At 39.4% G+C, this 26,710-nt stretch overlaps 1 protein-coding gene across 1 annotated transcript; it reads left to right on the top strand.

Moving 5' to 3' along the window:
• Positions 1-23,611: 23,611 nt before the first annotated feature.
• On the top strand, positions 23,612-26,059 carry LOC147634925 (uncharacterized). Its single transcript, XM_086804191.1, has 5 exons — positions 23,612-23,751; positions 24,021-24,625; positions 25,146-25,268; positions 25,400-25,619; positions 25,735-26,059. Coding segments are annotated over exons 2-5 (924 nt in total). The 5' UTR covers positions 23,612-23,751; positions 24,021-24,046; the 3' UTR covers positions 25,737-26,059.
• Positions 26,060-26,710: the final 651 nt, after the last annotated feature.

The following is a 26,710-nucleotide window of genomic DNA, read 5'->3' as shown; positions in this document are numbered from 1 at the left end:
GCTTTGGCAAGAGAGCCTTTGGTATTGGAATCGGCCGTAGGTTCCAAGGCACATGTGGTACAGTGAAGATCACCATTGGCGCTATTACACTTGGATCAACACAGCCTATCTCATGCGGCTGAAAGGCAAAGGCTTTCCCATGTTTTACAAGCATCTCCTCAAAGCATTCCCTTTCAACTGGCAACAGAAAATCCCTTTCACCAATCTTCAGCTCTTTTAGGGTTTCCTGTGTAAACTTATGTCCAACTTTCTTCGGATCTCTGAGATTTGGTTGCATAGAGGCTTCATCTATCTTCTCCTTGCTTCTTGGTGGTGGCAAAGGCAAGGCAACTGGTTTCACCTTCTTTGCAACTGTTTTGTACTTTGTATCAACATGAGCATCCATCTCGCAATTCATGTTTTTACATTCCACCCCCTCAAATTCCCGGATTATATCATACATCCCCACAGATGACACCTCTATCATCTCATTTCCACCCTGTAAGCATGCTCTTCCCATATCAAAAAGCACATCCATAGTATCTACAAATGACACCTCATCAAGCACCCCTGAAATAAACTCATTCTTCTCCAAAAGACCACATTGCTCAAGACTTTTTTGTTCATTTTGTACATGCCTACGCATGCCACGCTTCAAATCCTTGCTTTTTACAAAGACCAGTGACCCATAGCTAGAGAATCCCTGAAAATTTGCTGAAAAGTTATTTACATTGATTGAGTCCTGCGAGAACTCATTTTCCCTTGTACCATTGGAATCCCGCTTTACAATGGCACCTGGCCAAAATCCCTCATCTCCCTGTAATTCATGAATTCTCTATTTATCTTTGGGAGTGACTGTGCTCGAAGAGACTCACGATTCCTTTCATGGTTAATGCAAACTGTCAAGAACTGAACAGCTTTCTTGCCATCTTTACTCCTTATTCTTGCATATGCCGAGCCATCATCCAAAACCTTTGTTTCCATCCTCACAGCTGTAATGTAGGGTTGCCCAAGGATGAGAGGATACGATGACATCTCCTGAACAAAGAAGTTCTGATCATCTTTCACATCCCCTATAGTTACCCTTACATTTGGACATGCTGCATAGAGCTCTCCAGATGAGTTATTAGCTGCTTTAATCATCCACCCATGATCTACATCCATTGGCCACTTACATTTGTTGTAGAGATTTTTAGCCATAAGATTTATTTCAGACCCATGATCAATTAGAGCGACATATGGCTCTTCCAAATCACCTATCTTGACAAGGGTTTCAGTGGGTTGCTCTTGCCCAATGGCTCCTGGAGTAATGACTCTTTGTAAGAACTTCTTTTTCATCATCCTCTTCCACAAAGCACACTTGTCGTACCCCATCAACAGAGTGATTACATTCCACCACATTTTCTCTCTCTTCCTTTTGCTGTACCTGTACTCCATGAGTCTTGGAAGTGCTTGCCTCCCCTTGTGATGGAATAGATTCAATTATGGATTGCCTTTTCCTTCGTATAATATCAATTATCTCATCATGGAATTCTTTCTTTGCAATCCCCAAGACTTCCCTAGTGTAAATTCCACCCTGCTGTTTAGAATCCTCTCTTCAAGCACCTTTTTGAGATCTGTTTGCAGGTTCAATATCAGATTGAAGCTTGTAGAGTGGACTTTTCCCTTTACCCTTCTCCTTCTCATGCTTCATTTTTGCTGGCACTTCTTCCATTGATACTTATTGTGGAGGCCTGCTATGCGGTGGAGGCATATGTGATGGCCCAGGATCATACTTCTCACTACCACGAGTAACCCTTTTTGATGGCCCTCCTTCCTCATTTTCCCTTTTATGCTTCTCCTCTACCTGTGCCTCATTATTCTGGCATTTAGCAATGTAGGCATGAACAGATAAAGAATCCATAGGCTCCTCCCAGCCAGTCTCAAGACGTATACAGTCACCTGCCTCATGCAAAGCTTGCTTAGACACCTTCTTTGACGCAATTAATTCCATTGTTGATGGCCAAAAATCTTCATTCTCATAATCTTCATCATTCTCAGATCCTTGCTTTGATTGACCAGCCTTTAACCCATAAGTTGCTGCCTCAACCATAGAGATGGCATGACTAGCAGCCATATCCTCAACCAGCTTTTTCATCCCTCCTTTCCCAAAGTTTGTACTTAATGGAAGACCAGTCTCTGTAAGGTGGATTTTCCCATCTTTGAAAAACACAAGTTGATTTTTGAGGGCTTCTTTATAGCTAGCACAATCTTTCTTTGCATGTTCTGGGTCATCACACCATATGCATCTGTATATAAACCCTTCTTTGCTTTGAGGCCTTTGCATAGAAGCCTGCCCTAATGGTAGCCCCTTTTCTTCAATCCTGGACATCTTCAATTTTAGGTCTCGCATACCCTTAATAAGCTCATCCATCGGCCCTTCTACCTTTGGGATTGTAGCAGCTGGTTTTGGTAGATTCTCAGGGATAACAGCAGTTATAGGAGTTGCCGAGCTCATCACCATTTTATCCCTCCTTCGCTGCCGCTTTGCTAGCATGGTGACCGCATCCTCAACATCATTCCAATCACTCTTTAGTCCCTGCTCTGTATCCTTATCCTCAAGGAGGATTTCTAGTTTCTCTTGGAGATCTTTCCCAGCTGCTTGTAAGAAGAGCTCTGTTTTTTCTCTGTCCAAAGTTGTGCGCTCTATCCTTGACAACTGGGCATAGCGCTTCTCAAACTCTCTTAGCAATTCTGTGGCAGAAATTCCCATTTTGGGTTTTGTGACCCATTCCAAGAAAGTTCGTTTGGTCACTCGCTCAGAATCCTCCATGAAATATTCATCCTTTAAAGCAAGCTTGAACTCCTCCCAATTTCTGCCACCATGTGCTGTCTGCAATCCTCTTATGTGCTCTCTTATTTCAGGAACACATACTAGCTCAAAGCTTCGAACCATATCCTCCTCAGTCACCCTGTTTAGCTCCATTTCCTTTGTGTAATTGCGCAGGTACTTTGTGATATCCTTACCATCAAATTGATCCACCTTTTTCACAATTGATTGCAGCGCTTTGGTCGTGGAAATTTGTCCCCTCTCAGCAGCTTGCTGCTGTTGCATATACATAGTAAACATCTGAAACATCTGCATAACCCCGGGGTCAAAATGAACCCCCTGACCCTCAGGATTCTCAGCCATATCTTCCCTGTGTATTTCACCACACTCTCACCCCAGCAGTTTCACGTCGGGTTCACCAAAGAGCTGTCGTGACGTGGACGGTGTCGCTGGGAAAGTACGAGACTTCTAGCTGTGAGAGTAGCTTCTGGTTTCCACAAGGAAACTCACACACATAACTCTCCAAGGAGCAAGGACATATCCATTTTTGATGAAATAAACATGTGTCAATTCACCTCATTACATCCCTGAATTCAGCCTGACGAATGCACATGAATTGTGTATCAAGTGCGTATCCCGTTCCAAGCATAGAATTACTGGCTCCTTTTTCCTAATCCCTCAAACCAATCACATGTAGGCATAACATAATCTTCAAAAATTTCCCACATACATGTGACCCTTTACATTCCATACATCAAGTGTCACCAATTCCATCATTTCAAGGTGCTTCTTTATCTCCTGAAACCTGCCTTTAGATTCTAACAGCTCACAAACAAAAGATGACATATGGAATAACTATAACATGCTCATGAGATTTAGATAACTCCATGACTTGCATTCCAAAATCCGATCGAGTAGGAAATAAAACCAACTTTCAGGAGCCTTAATGTATTTTTGATACCTTTATTCCACAAATCTCCAAGTCCCAAAATCTTCTCATTCTCCAAAACCTTTAAAGATATATAAGCTATACGATTTTTCTAAATCGTAGGAAGTAGTAACAAAAATAATAATAAAAAACCCACTTATCTGAAAGTAGCCAAGTGAAATTTTTCTTTGATTTTTTTGCTAATCTCTATAGTCGCTTCACTGCAGACTGCGCAATGAAGAGAACGTGGAAAAACTGAGAAGCATCTCTTTAAATAGTACTCAAATCCCTCTTCAATTCTAGCACCTACAAGCTATGAACAGTAGATACTGTTTAGATTTGAAATTCTCTGGTAGATGGCGACCCTGCTTCCATTTCTGCACATACTGTCGTCTGATATCTCCCCCCCCTCGTTTTCTCTGGTTTTTTTTTTCCTCTTTTTCCCGCAAGGAAATCGAGCGCCCACCACCTTTTGCAGCAATATTTCCGTATTTCCTCCGTTCGAAAAACACTTGCGCCCTCTTTTTTTTTCATTATTTTCGGATGTCTCTTTTTTCGTTGCTGCCACGCAAGCTCCCCTTCTCATATATCTTTAAAAAAATCAACTCCAGTTTTGCGGCATTTATTCTATGACGTTTCTTGGATCACAAAGTCCTTGCATCCAAATATGTAAACTGATTGCCATGCATTGCATTTGCTTATAACCAAGCTCTTGTTTCCAACTTGATTCTTTACAACCCGCCCTTGCTACTCTTCTATTTTTGTCATGGCCACGCAAGCTGCCGTCTTTACTACATTCTATACACATGATATATCTACTCATATGTATATGCTTGGACCAAAGCAGCATCAAATATCATATTCATATCATGAGCCTACTAAAGCACGCATCATGCTTGCACTCCCATAAGAGGTAATCATTGACTCGGCTCATCGATACCATTGAGAAGCTACCACACATCATGCACATGGGTAGCCATTCACATCATTATCATATCCCTTTGACGAGCCACTCATACCATCATTTACATAGCCACGCAGACCATGTATATAACTGAGTGTTTCCAACTTACCCATGAGATCTGAGTGTGAACAGAACCACCACCACCATACTCACAAGAGTCATTTTGAAATAGCTCTCACTAACATAGTTGCCACTAAAGTTCACCATCCATGGGCATGAAGATATTATTGAAGGGATCAATCTGCCTATGAGGATACACAAAAACTTTGAATGTGTGCATATCTTATTAAAGTTCTTCTTGTTTTGCTCATTCCACGATATCTCCAAAAGGTATTCTTTAAAACCATTCCTCATATCATTCATGCTCTCACATCTCCATACATGTTGAGAAGGGTGTTCCCTACTGCAAGGCTTACCATAAGCATAAGGCTCCATATTTCACACCACACTCATAGACAAAAGCTTCGAGACCTGACTCAGCCTCAGCTCGTCTTATTGAACCTCATTTACAATATGAACATATGTACATGGCATCATATAATGACTCGTCATAGCACTTAATCCCATGCATCTAGATTTGCATTTGATAGTCTCATATGCATGGTTTCACACCATAGACGTGCCATGGCACGACAACGCGCTTGCGTTGAACATCATTGCCTATAGGAAAATCCAACCATATCATGATAGAATCTTCCAAAGGAAACATGGGTGTTTCAGTTAGTGTTTTAGCTTCAGATCCTGTGTCTATTTCATATTCCTATTCACTTTCATCCTCTATTTGGGTATCAGCTTTTTTAAAAGTACCTAGTGTGTACAATGGCACACTTGGCCCTCTGACAATTCTTAATGAGGGCTGTTTGGAAACTTGCGACTCCTGATAGTCCTGTTTTATGTAGTTCGTTATGTCCTTGTATAACTCAGGTTGATCCATTAAAGGTGTAAGTGTTGATATGATTCTGGCTTTATCATGAGAGAAGAGCATTCCTCCATATGAGGTTTTGAGAGACTGTGTTAATCTTGTATGGGAATTATCAAATTCCGTACGTGCTTTCTCAAGCCTATAGTTTGTATAGTTTGTTTTAAATGACTCTTCCGTAGGGAGTATGTCTTCCTTTTGGAAGGGAAAGTGGTACTCCTCTATAGATTTTGTATCTTGGTTGCTGTTTTACTTTTGGCATTATGAGGCTCAATCACAACCTGTGACCCTGTAAGACATTCAACCATGCTAAGCATGCACTCCTGAGTTCGTTTTTTACGTTCTGCATATGTCATGTGATCATTATTATTCATTTGGGGTGGTTGGGTGGGTTCTAGTTTCGTGATTGGTCTTTGTGGTGCATTGAGGGAAGAGTAAAAACTTGTCTCATCTTCACTTAGTGAGGTACTAGAACTTGTTTCATTCTCTAACTTTCTTTGGTTTGTCAGTTTTTCACTATGTTTACCCATGCGACGAGATCGAATTTTCTTTTGGGTTTTTGTATCCTTTGTCTCACATATGGGTGTTGAGGTTTGTGTGGTGGTCTTTGATGTAGATGCTTCTGCATCATGTATAGTTTTTGGCTATGTCGTGTTTATGTCTGCTTTTGGGTTTATGTCCTTTATAGACTCCTTTTCCCTGTCTTTTAATTCGACCTTGCTTTTGACAGTTTGTTGTCCTTTGTTTTTCTTGGGTTTAGAAGGTTTTGTTTTCTCTTTTGGGTTCTATTTTAAAGCATGTTCTTCTACCCATGTTGAGGTATTATCTTTTACACTCTTTTAGACTGTTTATCGTGCCTTGGCTTATAAGCGTGTAAGCACATTCAAGGGCACCATGGCCAATTCTCATTTTGTACACTTAAGATGTTAAGTGTTGTATTTTGTGAGACAAGTTGCATTGAAGCAACTCGTCTTAGGCAATCTTGGAACATGTGATCAATGCCACACTGTTCACACATTGGTCGTTGTTGCAAGGTGTTAGTGACTATGGGCATGGAAGTATTCCAAACTATGCAGTCTGCCACCTTGTGAGGTCCACGACAATAGAAACACTGAAGTGTCCGATTAATTGCCTCTTGATGAGAGCAGTTTCTACCCTTGGACTGTTTCTGTTTGGTGCACGGGAAATGGAGGTTTTAAGTCCATTGTGGATGAAGCGGGAAACTTTTTACTATCATGGTCAAAGGTTTTACAATACATGCAGTATAGAAAAATAGGTGCCTTGTATGCACAATGAGGATTGGGATGGTCATAGTGATTGCATTCAACACAACGCATTTCGCTCGTCATTTTTGTAGGCATTAAGGATGTCTGATTTTGAGAGATGTTGGCTGTAAGGTTTTAAGCAAGGCTGCATAAAATCCTGGAAATGTCAATTCCGAGATCGATCTTTCTTTTGCCATTGCTTCACGTGGTTTAGGTGAGGAACATCTCGTAGCATAATCATCTTCTAGCATGTTGTCATCTAAACGTATTGCTTATTTAGAACATTGATCGAATGTTTCCGGATTGGATACAATGATCAAGTTGTGTAAGCTTTTATTCTTTAAGCCCATCATAAAACATCTCCTCAATTGAACATCGTTTAATTTTGCCCATGACTCACAAGGTGAGTCCAAGAGTTTTATCCGAAGGATAAAATCTCTAATGGATTCATGTGGTTGTTGACGTTCAATTGAATAGAGTTGTATTGTTGCACTCCACCGATCACCCTGTCTAGAACAGCCATGTATAAAGGCTGATTTCAAGGTTTTGAAGTTGGTCTTGATCGCTGGCATTAATGTGATGAACCATCGACTAGGTTTTCCCCCTAAGCATAAGCTCAACGCATGTACCTTAGTGGGGCAGTTTGGATTTCCAAAGGCTTCACATCGCTGTTCAAACATTTGAATGAATTGAACAGGGTCCATTGTTCCATCGTATTTGTCCATAATTTTAGAAATGTACACGGTCGTATTTCTGTGAGTCATCGAGGTCATATGTGAGTGCTCTTGTCCGAAAGAGATTCACTGAGTCCTTGGGCCACCCCCCTTCCTAGACTAGTCAGTATGTCCAAGGTGTGGGCATCCAGGAAAGGGTTGGTACTTATAGGATTTACAAGAATGTTAGGCAAAGGATCAAAGCCTGGTGGAATCGAAGTGGCAGGGGGTGTAAAAGCGGATGTCATGCTTGTTATAGGCATGGTCAATGGCATGGGGAGGAGAATTGGTGGCATGGATCTCAATGGCTCGAAGATGTCAGCCATTGGGTTCAGTCCTTGTGTATTTGCAGGCAATCTCTTTATAGTGGCCATTATAGAGTGCTTGAATGCTCCTTAATGAGCAATCACAGTTTTTTTTTGCCCGTTTACTGCCTCCAGAGACTTGGCGTACTCTTCGTTGGATCAAACGGGTGTCCGTTTGCCGTAATTAGCTTAGGCGCTATACGCACGTGAGAACGACCTCTTAGATATTTTTTCCGAAAAAAGCATATGCTAGGAACTTCCCACATGGAAGAGGAGGTCCTAAAACCTATTTTCCATCACTGTCTCAAGATGAAATTTTTTTTCGAGAATGTTTTCCTCCCTGTTTCGAAGCACGTTTTTTAGGGTGTTCCAAAAAGAATTTTGAAAAACTTTGTATGAGGGAGTTGTATTTTTGGAGTACTACAACTTTGTTTCCCTGAGCCATCCGTGATTTTGTTGTTTAGACACTCTAAAAGTAGCCCGAATATGGCTCATCGTCGTTTTCGCACTGTTTTTTGTGATTTTTCATGGTTTTTTGGCTGTTTTTTGACTCGATTTCTGGGTCGAATTTTGAGGCTGCTGGTCGGAGGCCAAAATGATTGATTTTGACTTTGGATGACTGAGTCCAAAGTCGAAGAGCTTAATGTCAGCTTTTTGATGAGCCCTAAAGCACCTTTATCGGATACACGGTTTAGGAGATACGGGCCTCCAAACAGGGGTGGTTTTGAGAGTCTTTTTTTGGTTTTTTTTTTTGACGCGTGAACTGTTTCACGTCGTGAAGAACTCTTCACGCGTGAACCGGACTTCACAAGAAGATTACATTTCGATTTTTTATTTTTATTTTTATTTTTTTTGCTGTGTGTGAACTTCTGTTTCATGCCATGAAGAACTCTTCACGTGTGAACTGGACTTCACGTGACGGTTAAATTTTGATTAAAAAAACCGCGTGAACTTCTGTTTCATGCCATGAAAGAACTCTTCACGCATGAACCGGACTTCATGTGAAGATTAAATTTTGATTTTTTTTCAAAACCGCGTAAACTTTTGTTTCACGCCGTGAAGAACTAACTCTTCACGCGTGAACCGGACTTCACGTGAAGATTAAATTTTGATTTTTAAAAAAACCCGCATGAACTTCTGTTTCACGTCGTGAAAGAACTCTTCACGCATGAACTGGACTTCACGTGAGGATTAAATTTCTTTTTTTTTTTGCCCGCGTGAATTGCTGTTTCACGCCGTGAAGAACTCTTTAAGCGTGAATTGGACTTCACGTGAGGATTAAATTTTGATTTTTTTTTGGGAGTCTAGTGGGAAATACGAATTTTCCTTTTTTGGGGAGAATATTTTTTGAATTTAGAATGAAAGGGATATGGGCATTTTCCCAAAAAAGGTAAGTGGAATCAAAAAAGTCAACCCTTTAATGACACACCTTACACCCTTCATAAATGACCCCCAAAATGGACAAATTGACAACTCATAAGCATCTTCTCATTGAATGCCCATTAGCCTTAATGAGTTATGTAAAAAGGTGATCAAGGATTAATCCAAGATTAATTCTTTCACTAATCTTTCTCTCTTTTACACTAATCAAGGACTCTAATCAACCACTAATCCCTAATTAATTCACACAATTGAGCACACCATTGGATAGAGCAAGGAAAAACTAATCTATGTGCATCAACAATTGTATAAATTAATTTAAATTAGGATATTAATTACACTCTTAATCAAGATAAAATTAAGCAAAGAAAGTCAAATTTCTCCAATTGATCAAAAAATTGATGTGATTAGGTGTGCATCTAGATGCTCTCAAAACACTCCAATTTCAACTACTTATATGATCAATTTAGACCCCCAATTAACACATTTTCTAAATTTTTAACCTCTTGATCAAGATTAATCACTCTTAATGATAAAAACCAGTCCATTAAAAGAAATTAGTCAAAATCCAAGATTTTTTGATGGTTTAAAGAACTTTTTTGAAAGATTAAGCTACTCCTAATGCTTGCTAACACTCTAATCAAAATAATTTCAACCAAAAACACACAATCAAACTAGAATTAATGATCTTAGATTCTATGTTTAACCTAAAGAAAGCTAACATTTACTAAGAAATGCATTCTCTTGCATTGTTTGATACAATGGATGTAAACTAAGCCTAGTACACACTCTTTGCAAGTCCTAAGCACATGATAAACCGTAAAAACAACAACAAAAACAGCAAATTAATCTAAAAATTAAGCAAAAAGCATTCTTTTCAAAAATAAAAAAGAGAGCTATTCTACACCAAATCTCACACAAATCACCATCAAATCCACATCTTTTTCATGGAAAACCACTAATAAAGATAATGGGCAATGATTTATGCATAGATTAGAGACAAAACGATGGAAAAAGCCAAGGGATGGATCTCCGACAGCGGTGCCAAAAATGTTAAAGCTCACCCTAACCCTCCTTGAAACACATCGAAAAAGAGATTACCTGGTGAACCACAACTATCGTGAGGATCTTTCCAATGGCCGAGCTCATAACCCTTGAGGTCTCAAAGCTCTACAACTCCTTGAGAAGCAATTCCACCGCATCTCCCGCGACCGTTGTCACACCGCCACGTTGCACTATGGGTCCTCGTCCCTCCTCTCACCTCACTTCACTCACACACACTCACTAGCATGCATTAGGGAGAGAGATTAGCAAGAGCAAGACTCAATTGCACAATGGGAGAGTATATTGTATTATGAGAGAAATTCACTTATATACATGGCCATAAGTGTTCACACTCACTTAAACTGTGGCCGACCGGGCACTTTAGGCTCATAAAAGGCCTAATGCTATTACAAAGACTACTCTCATAATATATCCATGAAGTACATCACTTAGGACTTCATTCTATCTTGCTACCACATGCTCTTGGAGCGGGAATTGCCATAAATACTCCGTCACACCATTACGGGCGCTCGTTCAAGCTATAGCTTTGGACACTATTGCTTGATATCTTGAATGTATGACCCTTTGGTGCATCTACCGTGATTCCTTGATGTAAGATAATGGCGGTAGCTCTTGTTAATCCTAGAATTGGATTAACAGCATCTCAACTCCATCAATGGTTTTTTAATGCGAGCAGCATCTTGGTAGGTGAGCTCTGTAACTTTTAATGGCCATAGCCCTCAATATTTTAGTTTTCTCCTCTTGGAAGGACCGACTCTATACATAAGTACTAGGTCTTCCTCCTGCAACTCTTTAGATTTCAGGTTTTGATCAAACCATTGTTTGCACCTGAGCTTCTTCACTATCATCCCATGGGGAGCAACCACTCTAGTTGCATCAAGCTTTTCCAACACGATAAACCTCTTAGCTATTATTCTCCCTGAGATGTTCTTTCATTGTTATCCTTAATCTGGGCCCTAAATATTCCATAGGCATCATAGCCTCAATCCCATAGGCGAGCCAAAAAGGACTTTATCCTATAGAAACCTTATAGGAGGTCCTATAGGCCCATATTGTTGCTATTAGCTTATGATACCAATCATTTTAATGACTAGCTTCTACACTCTTGGTCAGGGATACTACAAAGGAATTTATTAGTCATTTCTACCTACCATTAGCTTGAGGAATTTATTAGTCATTTCTACCTACCATTAGCTTGAGGAATTTATTAGTCATTTCTACCTACCATTAGCTTGAGGATAGTATGGTGATGACTTTTGATGCACCACCAAAAATCTAGTCAATAGATGTTCAATGACCTCATTGATAAAATGGGAACCCTTATCACTAAAACAACTCTAGAGGACACCCAAACCTTGATATGATTTGCTCGTATAAGAATTGGGAATTGTATGAGCATCCACCTTTTGTGTGGCTTTTATCTCTGCTCACTTAGTGAAATAGCCAGTGTGGCAACAATTGTATAATGGGCTTACGCTTGACATATAGTTGGGCTAATAGGTTAACAAAGTCTATTCCCCATTTTTCAAAATGTTGTTACACAATGATCAAAACTAAAGGCATTCTATCTTGTCCATGAGGAATGTTAAAGTGTTGGCATTGATCGCAGTGTTTAACAAATTCCATGGCATCACTAAAAATAGTTGGCCACCACTTTAACCCTACTTGCAAGATCTTTCAAGTAGTTACTTTGCTCATGAAGTGTCCAACAATGATTTTAGTATGGGCCTCTTCCAAAAAAATTCAAGAATTAATTCTCCCTATGATACACCGTCTAAGCACGTGATCTTTGCCTAGCTTATACAATTGACCAACAAATCAATTGATAAGGTGTCGCCTACTTGATAAGTCGTGGCATCTTATCCTTGTTCAATGGCTTGTCCTATGGAAATCCATAGGCAAGATACTTGAACACTTCTTCATTCCATTCCGGGGTAACATATCTTATTTTTAAAGGGAGCATAGGTTCTCCGTTAAGTATTCTCGACATGTGATTTACCAATACATGTTGTGAATCTTTTGTCACAGTGATAGTAAAGTCAAACTCAAATAACCAATAGGTAAATTTCCTAGTCATGCAAGGTTTGTTGACAAGATACAAGAAGGCTTGAGATGATCCACAACGAAAAACTTATTAGCCAATTGATAGTGTCTATACATTTTCATAGCATATACCATGGATAACCCTTCCCTCTCTATTGTGGTATAATTCATCTTAGCTTCATTGAGTTGTCAACTTATAAAGAAGATTGGATAATTTAATTTATGCTCTCTTGGTTGTGCCAAAACACACATCAATATGCACATGGAACATGAGATTTCAATTTGGTGGTCTCAATGGCTAATGCCCTCTTTAATTCATTATAAGCATGCTACCACTCCTCAGTACATTCAAAGACAATCAAAATATAGCCTCTAGTTGCTTGATTTCCTTTTGTGCATTTGGGTACTCACCTACCCCTCTTGGTGTCTTGGGTTCATCGGCCTATCCATCCATGTCACCACTTCTTTTTTTCTTATCAGCACATTATCTTGGCTTGACTTGATTGTCATAGTATTGACCGTTCCCTCATTCGAACCATCTTGAATCAACAATATAGAGTCTCCTCATCCCTTCTTTTCCCTTCTTCTTCTTCCCATGGTTTTATGAGAAAAATATTTAGCTACAGGTTCTCCATTTGTTTTCAGGCGCTCTTTAGTGCTTGTGCACGAGTTATGACCATAAGTAGTGTTGCTACCACTTAATGATCGCACGAGTTATGACATTAAGTGGTGTTTCCACCACCCTTGATCACACCCCAATCATTCGGAGTCCCATGGTTGGATTAGTTGTAGTAGTTGAAGGAAAATTTTTTTATCATAAAAGTGTTACTTTCATCTATTTATGCATAAAAGGATTTTCTTTTATATAAAAGTGTTATTTCCATAGAAGTTGGATTTTATGCATAAATAGATGCATACAGAATTTTTATATCAAAATAAGAGTTCTCTTTAATCCTATGTTTAAATCCCATAAATATTGGTAAATGAATAAGTAAATACTCTATGAGAGAAAATTCTACCGTTTCATATTCTCTAGGATGGTAATGAGAAAACTCAAAAAATCTATCGAAGTCAGAATTTTAGATAAATGATTAATTTATTCCTCATAGGAATTCGTGATTAGTTTTGAATTCAGTTAAGCAAATACTCAATGAGTGAAATTCAGTAAAGTAGTAATTGAAATATTACCCTTCGAGAAAGATAGTTCAGGGAGAACCTTTCCAGACTCAAACCCTGAATTAAACTATGACCAAGACATAACTCCTTCGTCAGTTTCAAGAAAAGACGATGTGACCAGTTCAGGAAAGTTCGCTCAAATCACCCACCGAATCTGAAACTAAGTTGAGACCCTTTGATTTTGATGTGAGGATCAAGGTTACAGAATTCGAGAAATTCTGTTTGGAATTCAGACCTGCGATCAAAAAGTCTTGGGATATGGATTTAAGATATACTCATTATATTCAAAAGAAAATCAAAACTGAAAACTTGCATAGAAACCCTGTTTTCTTAAAGGACTGTCTTACGCCAGAATGCTGGAGGGAGCATTTGGTATATGTGTTTTTCTAAGGGAAGTTCGGTTGCAATAGCTGACGGCGAGTGTTCAAAGGACGGCTCACGTAGCAAAAACCTACCCAGGTCTTGACCAGCCTTGGTATGGTGAAAAATGGTGTGCTTCTGGTACGATGGGTGAGGGCCAATGAAGCGGTCCCTGAGTGAAGTGCCAGGACACCTAAGGAGGATCCTGGAGGGTTCTTAGGATATATATATATATCTTCCACGACATACGCATGGGTGCTTAGGACACCCATGCGTATGTCGTGGAAGATATATATGTATGATGACGAAAAATTATTGTAATCTATTACTGGATCTCATTGCTGACCCGCTGGTCTCGACGGAGAGTCCAGAGTGATACCTGTTTTTGAGAAACAAGGAACTGGATGAAAATTTTGAGTTATGACATCTGTAACCAATAATTGTTTGTCAATGGATTGTTTTATAAGTTATGTATCTGTATTCTAAAGCAAAAGTTAAGAAAGGCATTCAATTATGGGTGGGTGAGTACTTGTCTGGCTATGACATTTGTAACCAATAATTGTTTGTCAATAATTGTTTTTGTCAATGGATTGTTTTATCTCCTTCGCAATTTTGCTTCTTTATGCGTACGCAATTGAGGCAGTGACTTTGGAGTCGTGATGCTCTATGTATATATCGAAAACTTTTGATAATAAATGAGGTTTTGTTATAAAAAAAATCTAAATTGCTTTCATGATTGTGAATATGGTTAATCTTGTTCAAGAAGTATGATGAAATAATTTTCTGTTTAAAGATAAATCTCAAAAATCAAATAATCATAAACCTATTGTCAAAGTTAAGCTGACAAAAATCTCGTTTTGTCAGAGTCATGAGGCACACGGCCCGTGCAAGGAAACCGGATCCTCGAAGAATTAGATCCGGATGTTTGAAAAGCACTGCCCAGATCCCAACCTGGTCCCTTCAAGGGTGAAGGAAAACAGTTAGGTGAAGTAGTGGAAAAGTGGATTGAGGCTATGGAAGAATACTTTGATGTAACTGGCTACAATGAGAGAAGCAAGATGGCTCTCGCCAGGTTAAAGATTGTGGAAATGGCCAGGGTCGCTTGGAGGAATCATTGCGAGACTAACCGTCTCGACCAAAATACCCAGACCTAGACCGATCTTAAAGCTTACCTCAGAAAGAGGTTTTGTCCTCCGGGCTTCCTTGAAACTAAAATGAATGAGTTCTTGGAGCTAAAGTAGGATAGTCAGACAATTGAAGAGTACCATCAAGCTTTTGCCCTTCTCCTCAAATATTCTCCACAATTGGATGAAGAGCAGCTAATGGCCAAGTTCATTTGAGGAATGAATGAGCCATTGGACACCTTAGTAAAGAATGCCAAACCTATCTCAATGGCCGAAGCAGTAAGAATGGCAAAGGACTTTGCCAAAGCCTTTGAAGTTAAGGTCCCGCCGAAGCCTGCACCCTCTAATTTTAAAAGATTCCAAACCCCGGGAAGTACTTCAAACTTTCCATCCCCAAAGAGGCAGCAAGGCCCAATTCAGAATCAGGATGCGGGAAGATTCAGAAGTGAAGGAAGACCCTTCCCCCAGAACACTTTCTCAGGAGCCCCACCTCTTTCAAGGATTCAGAGGGACGAGCTCAGAAGTGAGAACCGATGTTTTGGATGCTAGGGTTTTCGTCACCAACTGAAAGACTGCCCGACTCCTGCCATGTCAAGGGGACAGGGAAGTCAAGGACCCAGAGTGCACAGACCAATCCCTTCGTATCAGTCAAATCAGGGTTCGTCTCGCCCAAATCGGGAAAATCCCAGGAGAACTCCAGCTCAGCCATGTGCCTCTGTCTAGAGTAGCCTCAGAACTCCTTTCCATAACCGGGGCAACCAAAGAGAAAGAGTTTCGCCTCAGACTGCAGCAGCCAGAGCAATCACAATAGCTGAGGTAGTGGAAGAGGAAAGAGGACAGATTTATGCTGCAATTGAAAACCAAGGGCCAAATCGCCAATTTTCAGTCATCCATACTCCAGCTGAGTATCAAGGTAAGCCTTTTAAGCTTTTGATTGATTCAGGCAGTACTCATTCTTTCATTTCCCAAGGATGCTTGCGTAAGCTAGTCTTAGAACAGAAATCAAGGAAACCTATGCAAGTTGAATTGGCCAGTGGGAAGATTCTTTTCACTCACCTTGAGAGATAGATCGTATTCAGTTCAATCTAGATGGGAATTTAACTACCTGTCAGTTCAGAGTCCTACCTTTGGGAGTTTTCGACGGGATCCTTGGAATGGATTGGCTCCACAAAAATCAAGCTGACATTCACTGTCATAATGGAACCATTTCCTTCCCGTGACCTTCACGGAAGCAAAGTTCAAGGAACCGGAATTTCAGGATCCCCAAGTCTGCAATTAGTAAAAGCTTCTAAGTTACTAAAAGGACTTAGAAAGAAGCAACTTATTTATGTTGTCAAAATGAATCTAGTAGACTCAAAGTTAAAAGCTAAAGAACCTGAATGGTTAAGTGATTATGATGATTTATTCCCAGCAGAATTAACAGAGATGCCTCCAATTCGGGAAGTAGATCATGTGATAGAATTGACCCCCGCTCAGCCAGTAGCCCTGTGCACGTAAAAAATGCCAGTTCTTGAAGCCATCGAACTCAAGGAACAACTAAGACAGCTATTAGAACAAGGGTTTGTAAGACCCACTGTTTCACCTTGGGGTGCACCAGTTCTCTTTCAGAAAAAGAAAGATGGAACGCTAAGACTTTGTATGGACTACAGAGGTCTCAATCAGCTGACAATTAAGAATAAGTATCCTATCCCCAGAATTGATGAGCTTCTAGACAGGCTAAGTGGAGCCCAAATCTTCACAAAGATAGATCTCAAATCAGGGTATTATCAGATCAGGACTAATGAGCAAGATATCCCGAAGACAACCATCAATACTCGATAAGGGCATTATGAATTCACTGTCATGCCGTTTGGATTGACAAATGCCCTAGCTACATTCAATCGCCTAATCCAGGACATTCTCAGAGAATACTTGGATGATTTTGTTCTTGTTTTCTCTGATGATATTCTAATTCACTCAAAGAATGCAGCTGACCATGAAACTCATGTCAGAAAAGTTCTTGAGATTCTAAGGAAGCACCAACTCTTTGCAAAAAAGAGCAAATGCACTTTCTCTGCCAACCATGTTGAATACTTGGGATTTCTGGTATCCAAAGATGGAATTTCTCCAAATTTTGCAAAAGTCCAAGCAGTCATAGATTGGCCTGAACCAAAAACAGTGAAAGAAGTTAGGGGATTCTTGGGATTGACTGGCTGGTATAGAATTTTTATACCAAAGTATGCTCTCATAGCTTCCCCCCTGACTAATCTTCTCAAAAAGAATACCCCGTTTCAATGGTCTGCCAGGTGCCAAAGTGCTTTTGATAAGCTGAAGACCGCCTTGGTAACCAATCCCATTCTGAAGTTGCCAGATTTCTCTCTACCCTTTGAGGTAGTAAAATTGATGCCAGTGGTTTTGCCCTGGGAGGTGCACTCATGCAGGAAGGTCATGCAGTGGCCTATGAATCCCGAAAACTCAGAATGCATGAGAGAAATTATGCTGTCCATGACCTGGAACTACTTTCAGTAGTATATGCCCTGAAGTTGTGGAGACATTACCTACTGGGTCAAAGATTCACTAGATTCACTTTGATGACAGATCATCAGAGCTTAAAGTGGATCTTCACTCAGACGGATCTCAACATGCGCCAAAAAAGGTGGATGTAAACCCTGCAGGAATTTGATTTTGAATCAAGTACTGCCCAAGCAAAGAAAATGTGGTAGCAGATGCCCTCAACAAAAAAACCTCCTTGCTTGCAATTACAGTGGTGTCAAATCCATTGATTAATGAGGCAAGAGAGAAGATCATGCACGATAGATTCTTTGGCCCTATTGCTACCCTACTTATGCAGGAAAGTAAAACTCCATAGGAGTTGAACCGAGTTCAAGGGTACAGCCTGGATGATGGAATTATGTATTATAATCGCAGGCTATGCATTCCTAATGATGAGGGAACTAAGGGTCAAATTCTAAATGAAGCCCATGACAGCCTTATTACAGAACATCCAGGTTTCATCAAAACCTACATGTCTGTGAAGAAAAGCTTCTTTTGGCCTGGACTAAAAAAGGATGTACTTAATCATGTACGTCAATGTCTGACATGTCAGAAAGTCAAAGCCGAGAGAGTAAAAATGCCTGGGAAGTTACATCCATTAGACATCCCCCACATGAAGTGGGAACGCATCAGTATGGATTTTATTACTGGATTACCTTCAATGCAATCAGGTTACAACTCCATCTTCGTGGTAGTTGATAGACTAACCAAAATTGCCCATCTGATTCCAGTAAAAGAAACCTACACTACAGTGGATGTGGCCAGAGTGTTCCTCAAGGAAGTCTTCAAATTGCATGGCCTACCCAAAAGAATAGTAAGTAATCGAGACCCCAAATTCACGTCAAGATTCTGGACTGCATTTTTCGAAGCAGTAAGAACTTTCTTGGATCTCAGCACAGCTTACCACCCCGAGACCGACAATCAAACAGAAAGGGTAAACCAAGTAATCGAAGATATACTTCGGTCATGCTGTGGTGGTAAGGAACCCAAGAAGTGGCTAAGTTATCTGCACCTTGTCGAGTTCACCTACAATGCTTCTTATCACCGAAGTATTGAGATGAACCCTTTCAAAGCTCTGTATGGACAAGATTGCTTAACTCCATTAACTTGGTCCGACCCATTGATTAGGGTCGAGATGTCCAGACAGATGCTTGACGACATGGAGCAGCAGATGCAATCAATTCGCAAAGATATAAAAGCTTCCCAAGCTAGACAGAAACTGTATGCAGATAAGAAGAGGACAGACAGAAAATTCGAAGAAGCAGATATGGTCTTCATTCGAGTATGCCCCAAAAGAAGTTCTCTATCTCTCTTGGGAAGTACAAGAAGTTATCCCCCAGATATTGTGGGCCATATCTAATTACAAAGAAAGTAGGTGACTTAGCCTACGAACTTCTTCTACCTCCTCATCTCAAAGTAATGTATTTCATGTCAGCCTACTTAAAAAGTATGTACCAAGCCCGAATCATGTGCTTGATGATGAAATCTTAACTTCTTCAACCCAAGGATAGAACTCCAACCTAAAGAAATCCTTGATGTTCGAGAAAAGGTTCTCAGGAATAGAATTCTGAGAGAATTATTGGTTAAATGGAAGTTCTATCCTTTTGAAGATGCCACCTGGGGAGAAAGAAGCCGAACTGTTACGGGATTACCCCCAGTTTGCGAGCTGAGGACATCTTGTGTTTTTCAAGTGGGAGAGGATATAAGATTCCTCCCCAGCCTCTCAAGAAGTCCAGTATCTTCCCCTGTAATCAAATCCCTCTTCAGAAATATAAAAGATCTTGTTTTTACCTGTTTTGGCCTAGAGAGAGAAAATCTTCTAGAGAGAGGTGATTCAGTTTTTAAATATTTTTGGATGAAAAAATATCTCATCTTATTAAAATAAATTCCCTCGAAATAGACGTTCAAAAAGAATTTCAGAAGGTGCATTAGAAATAAATTATAATGTGCTCAAAAGGCCTTATCTGTGCATAAATAGATGCATACAAGAATTTTTTTATTATAAAAGTGTTACTTTCATCAAAATTAATTTTTATGCATAAATAAATGCATAAAAGAATTTTTTATTATAAAAGTGGTACTTTCATCAAAATTGATTTTTATGCATAAAAGATTTTTTTAATTATAAAAGTGTTACTTTCATCAAAATTGATTTTTATGCATAAATAGATGCATAAAAGAATTTTTATATATATAAAAGTGTTACTTTCATCAAAATTGATTTTTATGCATAAATAGACGCATAAAAGAATTTTTTTATTATAAAAGCGTTACTTTCATCAAAATTGATTTTTATGCATAAAAGGATTTTCTTTTATATAAAAGTGATATTTCCATAGAAGTTGGATTTTATGCATAAATAGATGCATACAGAATTTTTATATCAAAATAAGAGCTCTCTTTAATCCTATGTTTAAATCCCATGAATATTGGTAAATGAATAAGTAAATACTCTGTGAGAGAAAATTCTACCATTTCATATTCTCTAGGATGGTAATGAGAAAACTCAGAAACTCTATCGAAGTCAAAATTTTAGATAAATGATTAATTTATTCCTCATAGGAATTCGTGATTAGTTTTGAATTCAATTAAGCAAATACTCAATGAGTGAAATTCAGTAAAGTAGTAATTGAAATATTACCCTTTGAGAAAGATAGTTCAGGGAGAACCTTTCCAGACTCAAACCCTGAATCAAACTATGACCAAGACATAACTCCTTCGTCAGTTTCAAGAAAAGACGATGTGACCAGTTCAGGAAAGTTCACTCAAATCACCCATCGAATCTGAAACTAAGTTGAGACCCTTTGATTTTGATGTGAGGATCAAGGTTACAAAATTCGAGAAATTCTGTTTGGAATTCAGACCTGCGATCAGAAAGTCTTGGGATATGGATTTAAGATATACTCATTATATTCAAAAGAAAATCAAAACTGAAAACTTGCATAGAAACCTTGTTTTCTTAAAGGACTGTCTTACGCCAGAATGCTGGAGGGAGTATTTTATGTGTTTTTCTAAGGGAAGTTCGGTTGGAACTGTGCATGGTTTTAGGGTGTGTGGCTTAGATCGCATTTTAGTATCTTGATCGAGGTATATGAACGAATGAGATCACAACTCACTATCTCTATATCGAGGTAAGTCAATGGTCGAGATCACATTTCCATATCTCGTTCTAGATACATGGATAGTGAAGATGGCATCACTGGTTATGCTGAATGTACATCCGAGTGGGCAAGTCGAGCGGGATCCATTGTGGCATTAACGTGGATACTAGTAGCCTATATATCTTGATTGAGATAATCAAATAGCGGTGACTTGTTTTAGTGACATGGATGGTGATAACTCCTCCGAGCCAGCTGGCATGGCGGTTGTTGGTATCTCGATTGAGATATTGTGCTTTTGGCTTGGGAGGCACGTGTTAAGTAATTATTGATGCTGATATCTTGATCAAGATACCCTGCCTGAGAGTTTTGCTCGTTGCATGGATGTCCTATTTTCAGTGAGAGTGAACAAAAGTGAGTACCCTCACCTGGCATTCACCTAGTATCATGCGTAGTTATTTCATTTATTTGGCCACGAGCCGAAATTTTGTTATTATGCCCGCTACCCATTTTGTATAGTTGGGCTATGTAATAATTTGTGCACATGTGTTGCAAGACTTATGGTTGATTTTATAAAAGACAAGCTCAATTTTGTAAGGAAAGATATTTATGGCTCTTGGGCTATTTTGGAAGAAATATCAAAATTACCAGCATGTAGAAAGTGGAGTCACTCATCTTGGGGAGGGGAGTAAGGGGGAAGATTGCACGCAATGCTTTGTGTTATGTTAATTTCTTCATGATTTTATATGTTTTCGTATTCTTTTGCCATGGTTGATTTATTGGCACATGTCATTCAATTTTGGTGAGATATTTCCCCTTGTACCAAGATCTTGTTAGTGAGAGATTTGACAAAGTCTTAAAAATTAAGATTGATTTAAACAAATATTAGTAAGATTAAGTATGTAAAATTTATAAGAAAGTGACTTGTATTATGCAAAGGATTCTTACATGTACATAGGCCGTTGAAAAGAGCCTCTTTTCTCTCTTCCATCTCTCACTTTTCCATACATAGGCTTAAAAATTAAGATTGATTTAAACAAATATTAGTAAGATTAAGTATGTAAAATTTCTAAGGAAGTGACTTGTATTATTCAAAAGATACTTGCATGTATATAGGCCATTGAAGTTCCATCTCTCAATTTTCCATGTACACATACATGTTGTTCACTTTAATAAAAGACATATAGTCTTTACACCTTCTCTATGATTATCCAAACTTTGCAATCTTGTCCCATTCAACTCACCTTTACAAAAATAAACACAAACTCATAGACTGAAGATTTATGCTTCCCTTGCCTAAAGTAGGATTCAAGATCATCATATTTTTAACACCCCCCTTGATCTAGTAATCCTAGATTATCTATTGTAGAGGTCCTACATCATAATTACATAATGACAAACTAACCCAAGGCCTTCTCTAGCACATAGGTCCTACATCATTACATTATGGCGGACTAATCCAAGGCTTCACATTACCTACACAAATGACCTTGACCTTGACCTACACACAAGCTTGACCTACACACAAGCTTGACCTTGATCTTCTTTCAATAAGACAAATCATCCAAGATCATTTATTAGTGTCTCCAACCTCCATGTGATGCAAGACAAGACTCTCTAAGATCATGTATATGTGTCTCCAACTTCCATGCTACTAGTAGAGTGTTCCTCCTTCCTTTTTGGTCCAACATTCATTCTATGCAATACACTGTAAAAAAATTTACACACCTTCTCAAGGCATCAAACTTAATTATGATTTTCTCCTCCCAGGAGACACTAATGGATCTCTTATTGTTAGTTAAAATCGGAGTTCTAACCACAATAGTCAAAGGGCATTGGACTGGACATGGTGTGAGAGATTTGGCAAGGCAAAGTGACTTCTATTATTGAAAAATGCTTATATTTATTAGTACACCTATTGAAAAGAGATCTTTCCCACTCTCACCCTCGGCACTATCTCCCATGGGGTCATAAAGATATATAGTCAGCATTATCTCCCACCTCTCAGTGCATGCTAATTCACTTTGTATTTAGTCTTTACACCTTATATAATTATCCAAACTTTGCACCTATATAAATGGCCTTAGAAAAATAGGCACACACTCCTAAACCAAATAATTATGCTCCCCCTTGTCTAAACTAGGATTCAAGGTTGCCATATTTTGAACAAGAAAGAAAGGAGCAAGAGACACATGTGAAAACTAAGAAAGTCATAAAGACTTTATGTGTTTTGTTGAAAATGATATAAATATATTTTTTACTTTATGTTTAAGACAAAACGGGGCTATCGTGGCAATTCTAGAACTAATCGGATGTTGTTATCGTCGATTGAAATGCCAGTCTTGGAGTTAACGCGTCCTAAGATTATACTATGTTTGTTTATAATGTGCATGTTCTTGGGGATAATACCCAACCTAAAAATATCATAATCCTTCAACAAAAAGTCGAAGCTATAAAAGTTTTGTTTTGTTTTTTTTATTTTTTTGGGTGTTATGGGCCTTGGCAATCTCAAATTCACAAAGATGACTTCTTAGCTACTTTATGGGAGGAGGACTTGTGTGAGGGGAGTATTGGAGAGGAATACTACCTGAACAACCAATCGTTTATGAGCACGACATGCTTTTCCCATTGGGAATTATGATTTTATCTGTAAGATTGGATAAGTTCTACTATATTACGAGGTGTTCCGGTGGACGTGTTTTAACACGCATCCCCTTATGAGCTCGTTTACACTAGTTGATTAGCAATGCCACACCCACAGCGCAAATAGCCTATGGAAAACTCCGAGGCCCGCTTAGACCATCGCCCTAAGGGCATTTACACACTTGAGCATGATGGTGGGCGGTGAAGAAAAGAAGATGGACAAGCAAGATTGCACTGGCCTTGTTGTCACGTTTGGAATGCACAAGGTCTACTTTGTTGACACACACACTTGATGAGGTGGGCTCTTGTTATTTTTTTTTTTGGGGGTGGGTTTATGATGGGGATCCTCAAAATCATTCCATGGGGATATGTATATCTATATAGGAAGGTCTTGACTCTTCGTAGCGAAGCTCTAGCAGAGGGAGCTGTTTTTCTCGCCTCTCCTCAGGTAAGATATTCCTCCAGATATTCTCTACCCCCCTCTCTCTCTTTCTCTCTCTCTCTCTCTCTCCCTCCCCCCCCAATACACACACACACACACATACATTGCCATAGTCGCCCTTGCGAGCATTTGCAGAAAGTAGATATCCTCTGTAACAGCTCGTGTGAGCTCCTTAGCTTACTCCTCTGCCCCTGATCTCCATCAGTTTATTTGTTTCTCTTTTCATCTGTCTCGTTTGAGTCTTAAATGCAGTGCTTCTTTTGTGTGTTTTTCAGGCACTCTTGTCACCTAAGGATTTATCATGGACCCTTCTTACAGAAGCTACGGAGACTATGGATCTGAAGAGCAAGAGGAGCATCATCGCCCTCATTTCCACCACAGACCTCCCCCGCCGCGGCCATGCCCAGAAGAAGAAGATGGTGAAGGAGGATATGGTGATGGTGAAGGAGGATATGGTGAAAGAAGAGATGAAGAAGACGAAGGGTACCCCCCTGAACGTCCTCCCCCTTTCCCCCACATGGGTCAAGGCTTTCACCATCGTCCCGAGTTCCCTCATCATCATAAAGCCCCAGATGTGTATGCCCCATCAGATCCATACACCCATCATGATGCACTCCCATACACTCATGACAATGCAGACACTTACAACACCCAACCTCCTTCAGACCCATACACTTCAGATCCATACTCATCCCATCTTAAGGGCCCTGCAGCGGACCCAGATTCGTCGTCTTTTGGTGGTCGTACAGACTCTGCTGCCCTGGAGCTCCCACAAGGACGATTGGTCAGGGTTTTTTGCAAGGAGAATTCAGCCTTCAACCTTGCCGTGGAGCACAACTCTGTTGTGATGGTGCAATCCAACTCTGAGGATGAAGCACAGGTAGATTCCATTCCTTTGCATGATTAAATCCTTTCACTCCGAACATCAGAGTATTGTTCATGGTGTTAAATGGTGTTATTCTTCAGTGGGTTACATCTTGAGTATTATCTTTTTCATGGTGCTGAATGGTTTTTGGCTGTGTTTTGTAGTCCTAGCGTTGGGAATAGCTTTAGTTACAAAAATGGAACATAACATATGTTATATTGACCCAGCACAGCTTTTCATGCGTGATTTATTGTTCTTATGTGGATGTAATGCTATGTAAATGTGCTTACTCTCGGGTGCATTGAGGAGATGAGTAGTCATGCCAAACCTTGTAGTGTACTCTAAACTATACCAACTATAGTTCATACTAATTTCTTAATCGAGTGAAACCACCTAGGGCCATGATTTGTCAATCCATGATCTTTTTCTTATCCTATTCAAAATCTTGAAAGGGTAATGTGTGAAAAAAACTGTTAGAAGTCTACAAATGTAGGTTACTGTGCACATTAAAATCTGATGGAAATTTATTTCGCAGCAATGGATCAAGGATGCCTCGTATGGCTTGCGAGTGAAGGATAGTTTTGGCTATCCGGCATTCAGCTTGGTGAACAAAAAAACCAGGAAGGTGCTGAAGCATGCCAAAGAAAAGGGTCAGCAGGTGCGTGATCAATGTTTTCAGAGAATCACGTGATCTCCTCAATAACACCACCGCCGTTTGAGTTAATCCAGCTTAACGTTGGGGGCCCTGTTCTTACATGTTGTTACATGACCCTTATATTCTTTGGGCAGGTGCTTTTGATGGATTACCAGTCGGACATAAAAGATGATGATATTCTATGGTCTGAGAGCCAGGACTTTGGGGAGGGCTTCAAGACTGTTCGATCGGCAAGCGATACCCTTCTGAATTTGACTGTATTTGAAGGGAATAAGAAGATAAGGAATGGCTCTGCCCTCGTGCTTGATACATGGCATAAAGGAGACCATCAGCTATGGAAGCTTTTCCCCTTATGTAAGCCTTTGATGAGTGTTCACTTAATTGCAAGCCTTTTGAGTAAAACCTATGGAAAGGGTTCACCTGCTGCTAACTGCCACTTTTCCTTTTTCTTCTTAATGTTTTTTTGCAGAAATTCTCTTGGGGTCGTGGTATGTGTGTGAAGGCCAGAATGTGAGGGGCATTGCTAACACATTGCAATGGGGAATAAGAGAGTTGATTCCTATCTTTGTTGAAAGGGCTGGTTGAGTGTGTTAAAGTGTTGTTGCTAGTATGAAAAACTATGGAGAGTTGATTCCTATCTTTGTTGAAAGGGCTGGTTGAGTGTGTTAAAGTGTTGTTGCTAGTATGAAAAACTATGGAGTACCAGTGTTTTGTGTTTGTAAGTTTGAAAAGTGTATGTGCTGCCATTTTCTTAATGTAGTAGTAGTTTTGAATTAATAAAGGATTGTTTGATATGCTTGCTTATGGTAGGGATTGTAAGATTTTGGGAAAAAAACATGGAAAAGATTAACAGCTCAGTGGCTGAAAGGAAGAGAGTATGCAAGAAGGTTTGCCTTAAGAGCATTTGTTTTAAGGGGTGTTGTAAAAAGCCCTTAAGATTTTTGAGGCCATTTTGTCTATAAAGTGGAGGTTGATTGAAATATGCCTCATGTATAAATTCTCTCTCTCTCTCTCTCTCTCTCTCTCTCTTTTCGCAATAGAAGATATATTACAAAAATCACATGGTGGCCATGTGGCCATTTGTAAAGTAATCTCTCTCTCTCTCTCTCTCTCTCTCTCCAATTTTTTTTTAATGTATGCTTATTTTCTAGCTACACTGAAAATATAAATACTTTTGCTAGCATTTGCAATATTTAAAACCCCCTTTTGAATGTATCTTTCAATACCTAGCATGTCCTTATGCATGTTTGTTTATTGTGGCTACGCGGAAGAGGGGAAAAAGAATCCTCAACTACATAAAAGAAAAAGCTATAGCTAGTATGTCCTCATGCATGTTTATTTATTGTAGCTGCGTGTAAAAAGAAAAAAAAACCCTCAACTACATAAAAGGAAAGTTCTTACATTGATAATTTCAACTTCTCTAGCTTACAACAATTTCTCAATAA

This window comes from Cibotium barometz, chromosome 10 (assembly GCF_041138505.1).
Source record: "Cibotium barometz isolate CiBa-2024 chromosome 10, ASM4113850v1, whole genome shotgun sequence".
In the NCBI taxonomy this organism is placed as follows: domain Eukaryota; kingdom Viridiplantae; phylum Streptophyta; class Polypodiopsida; order Cyatheales; family Cibotiaceae; genus Cibotium; species Cibotium barometz.
This window is presented reverse-complemented; position numbering and strand designations above follow the sequence as displayed.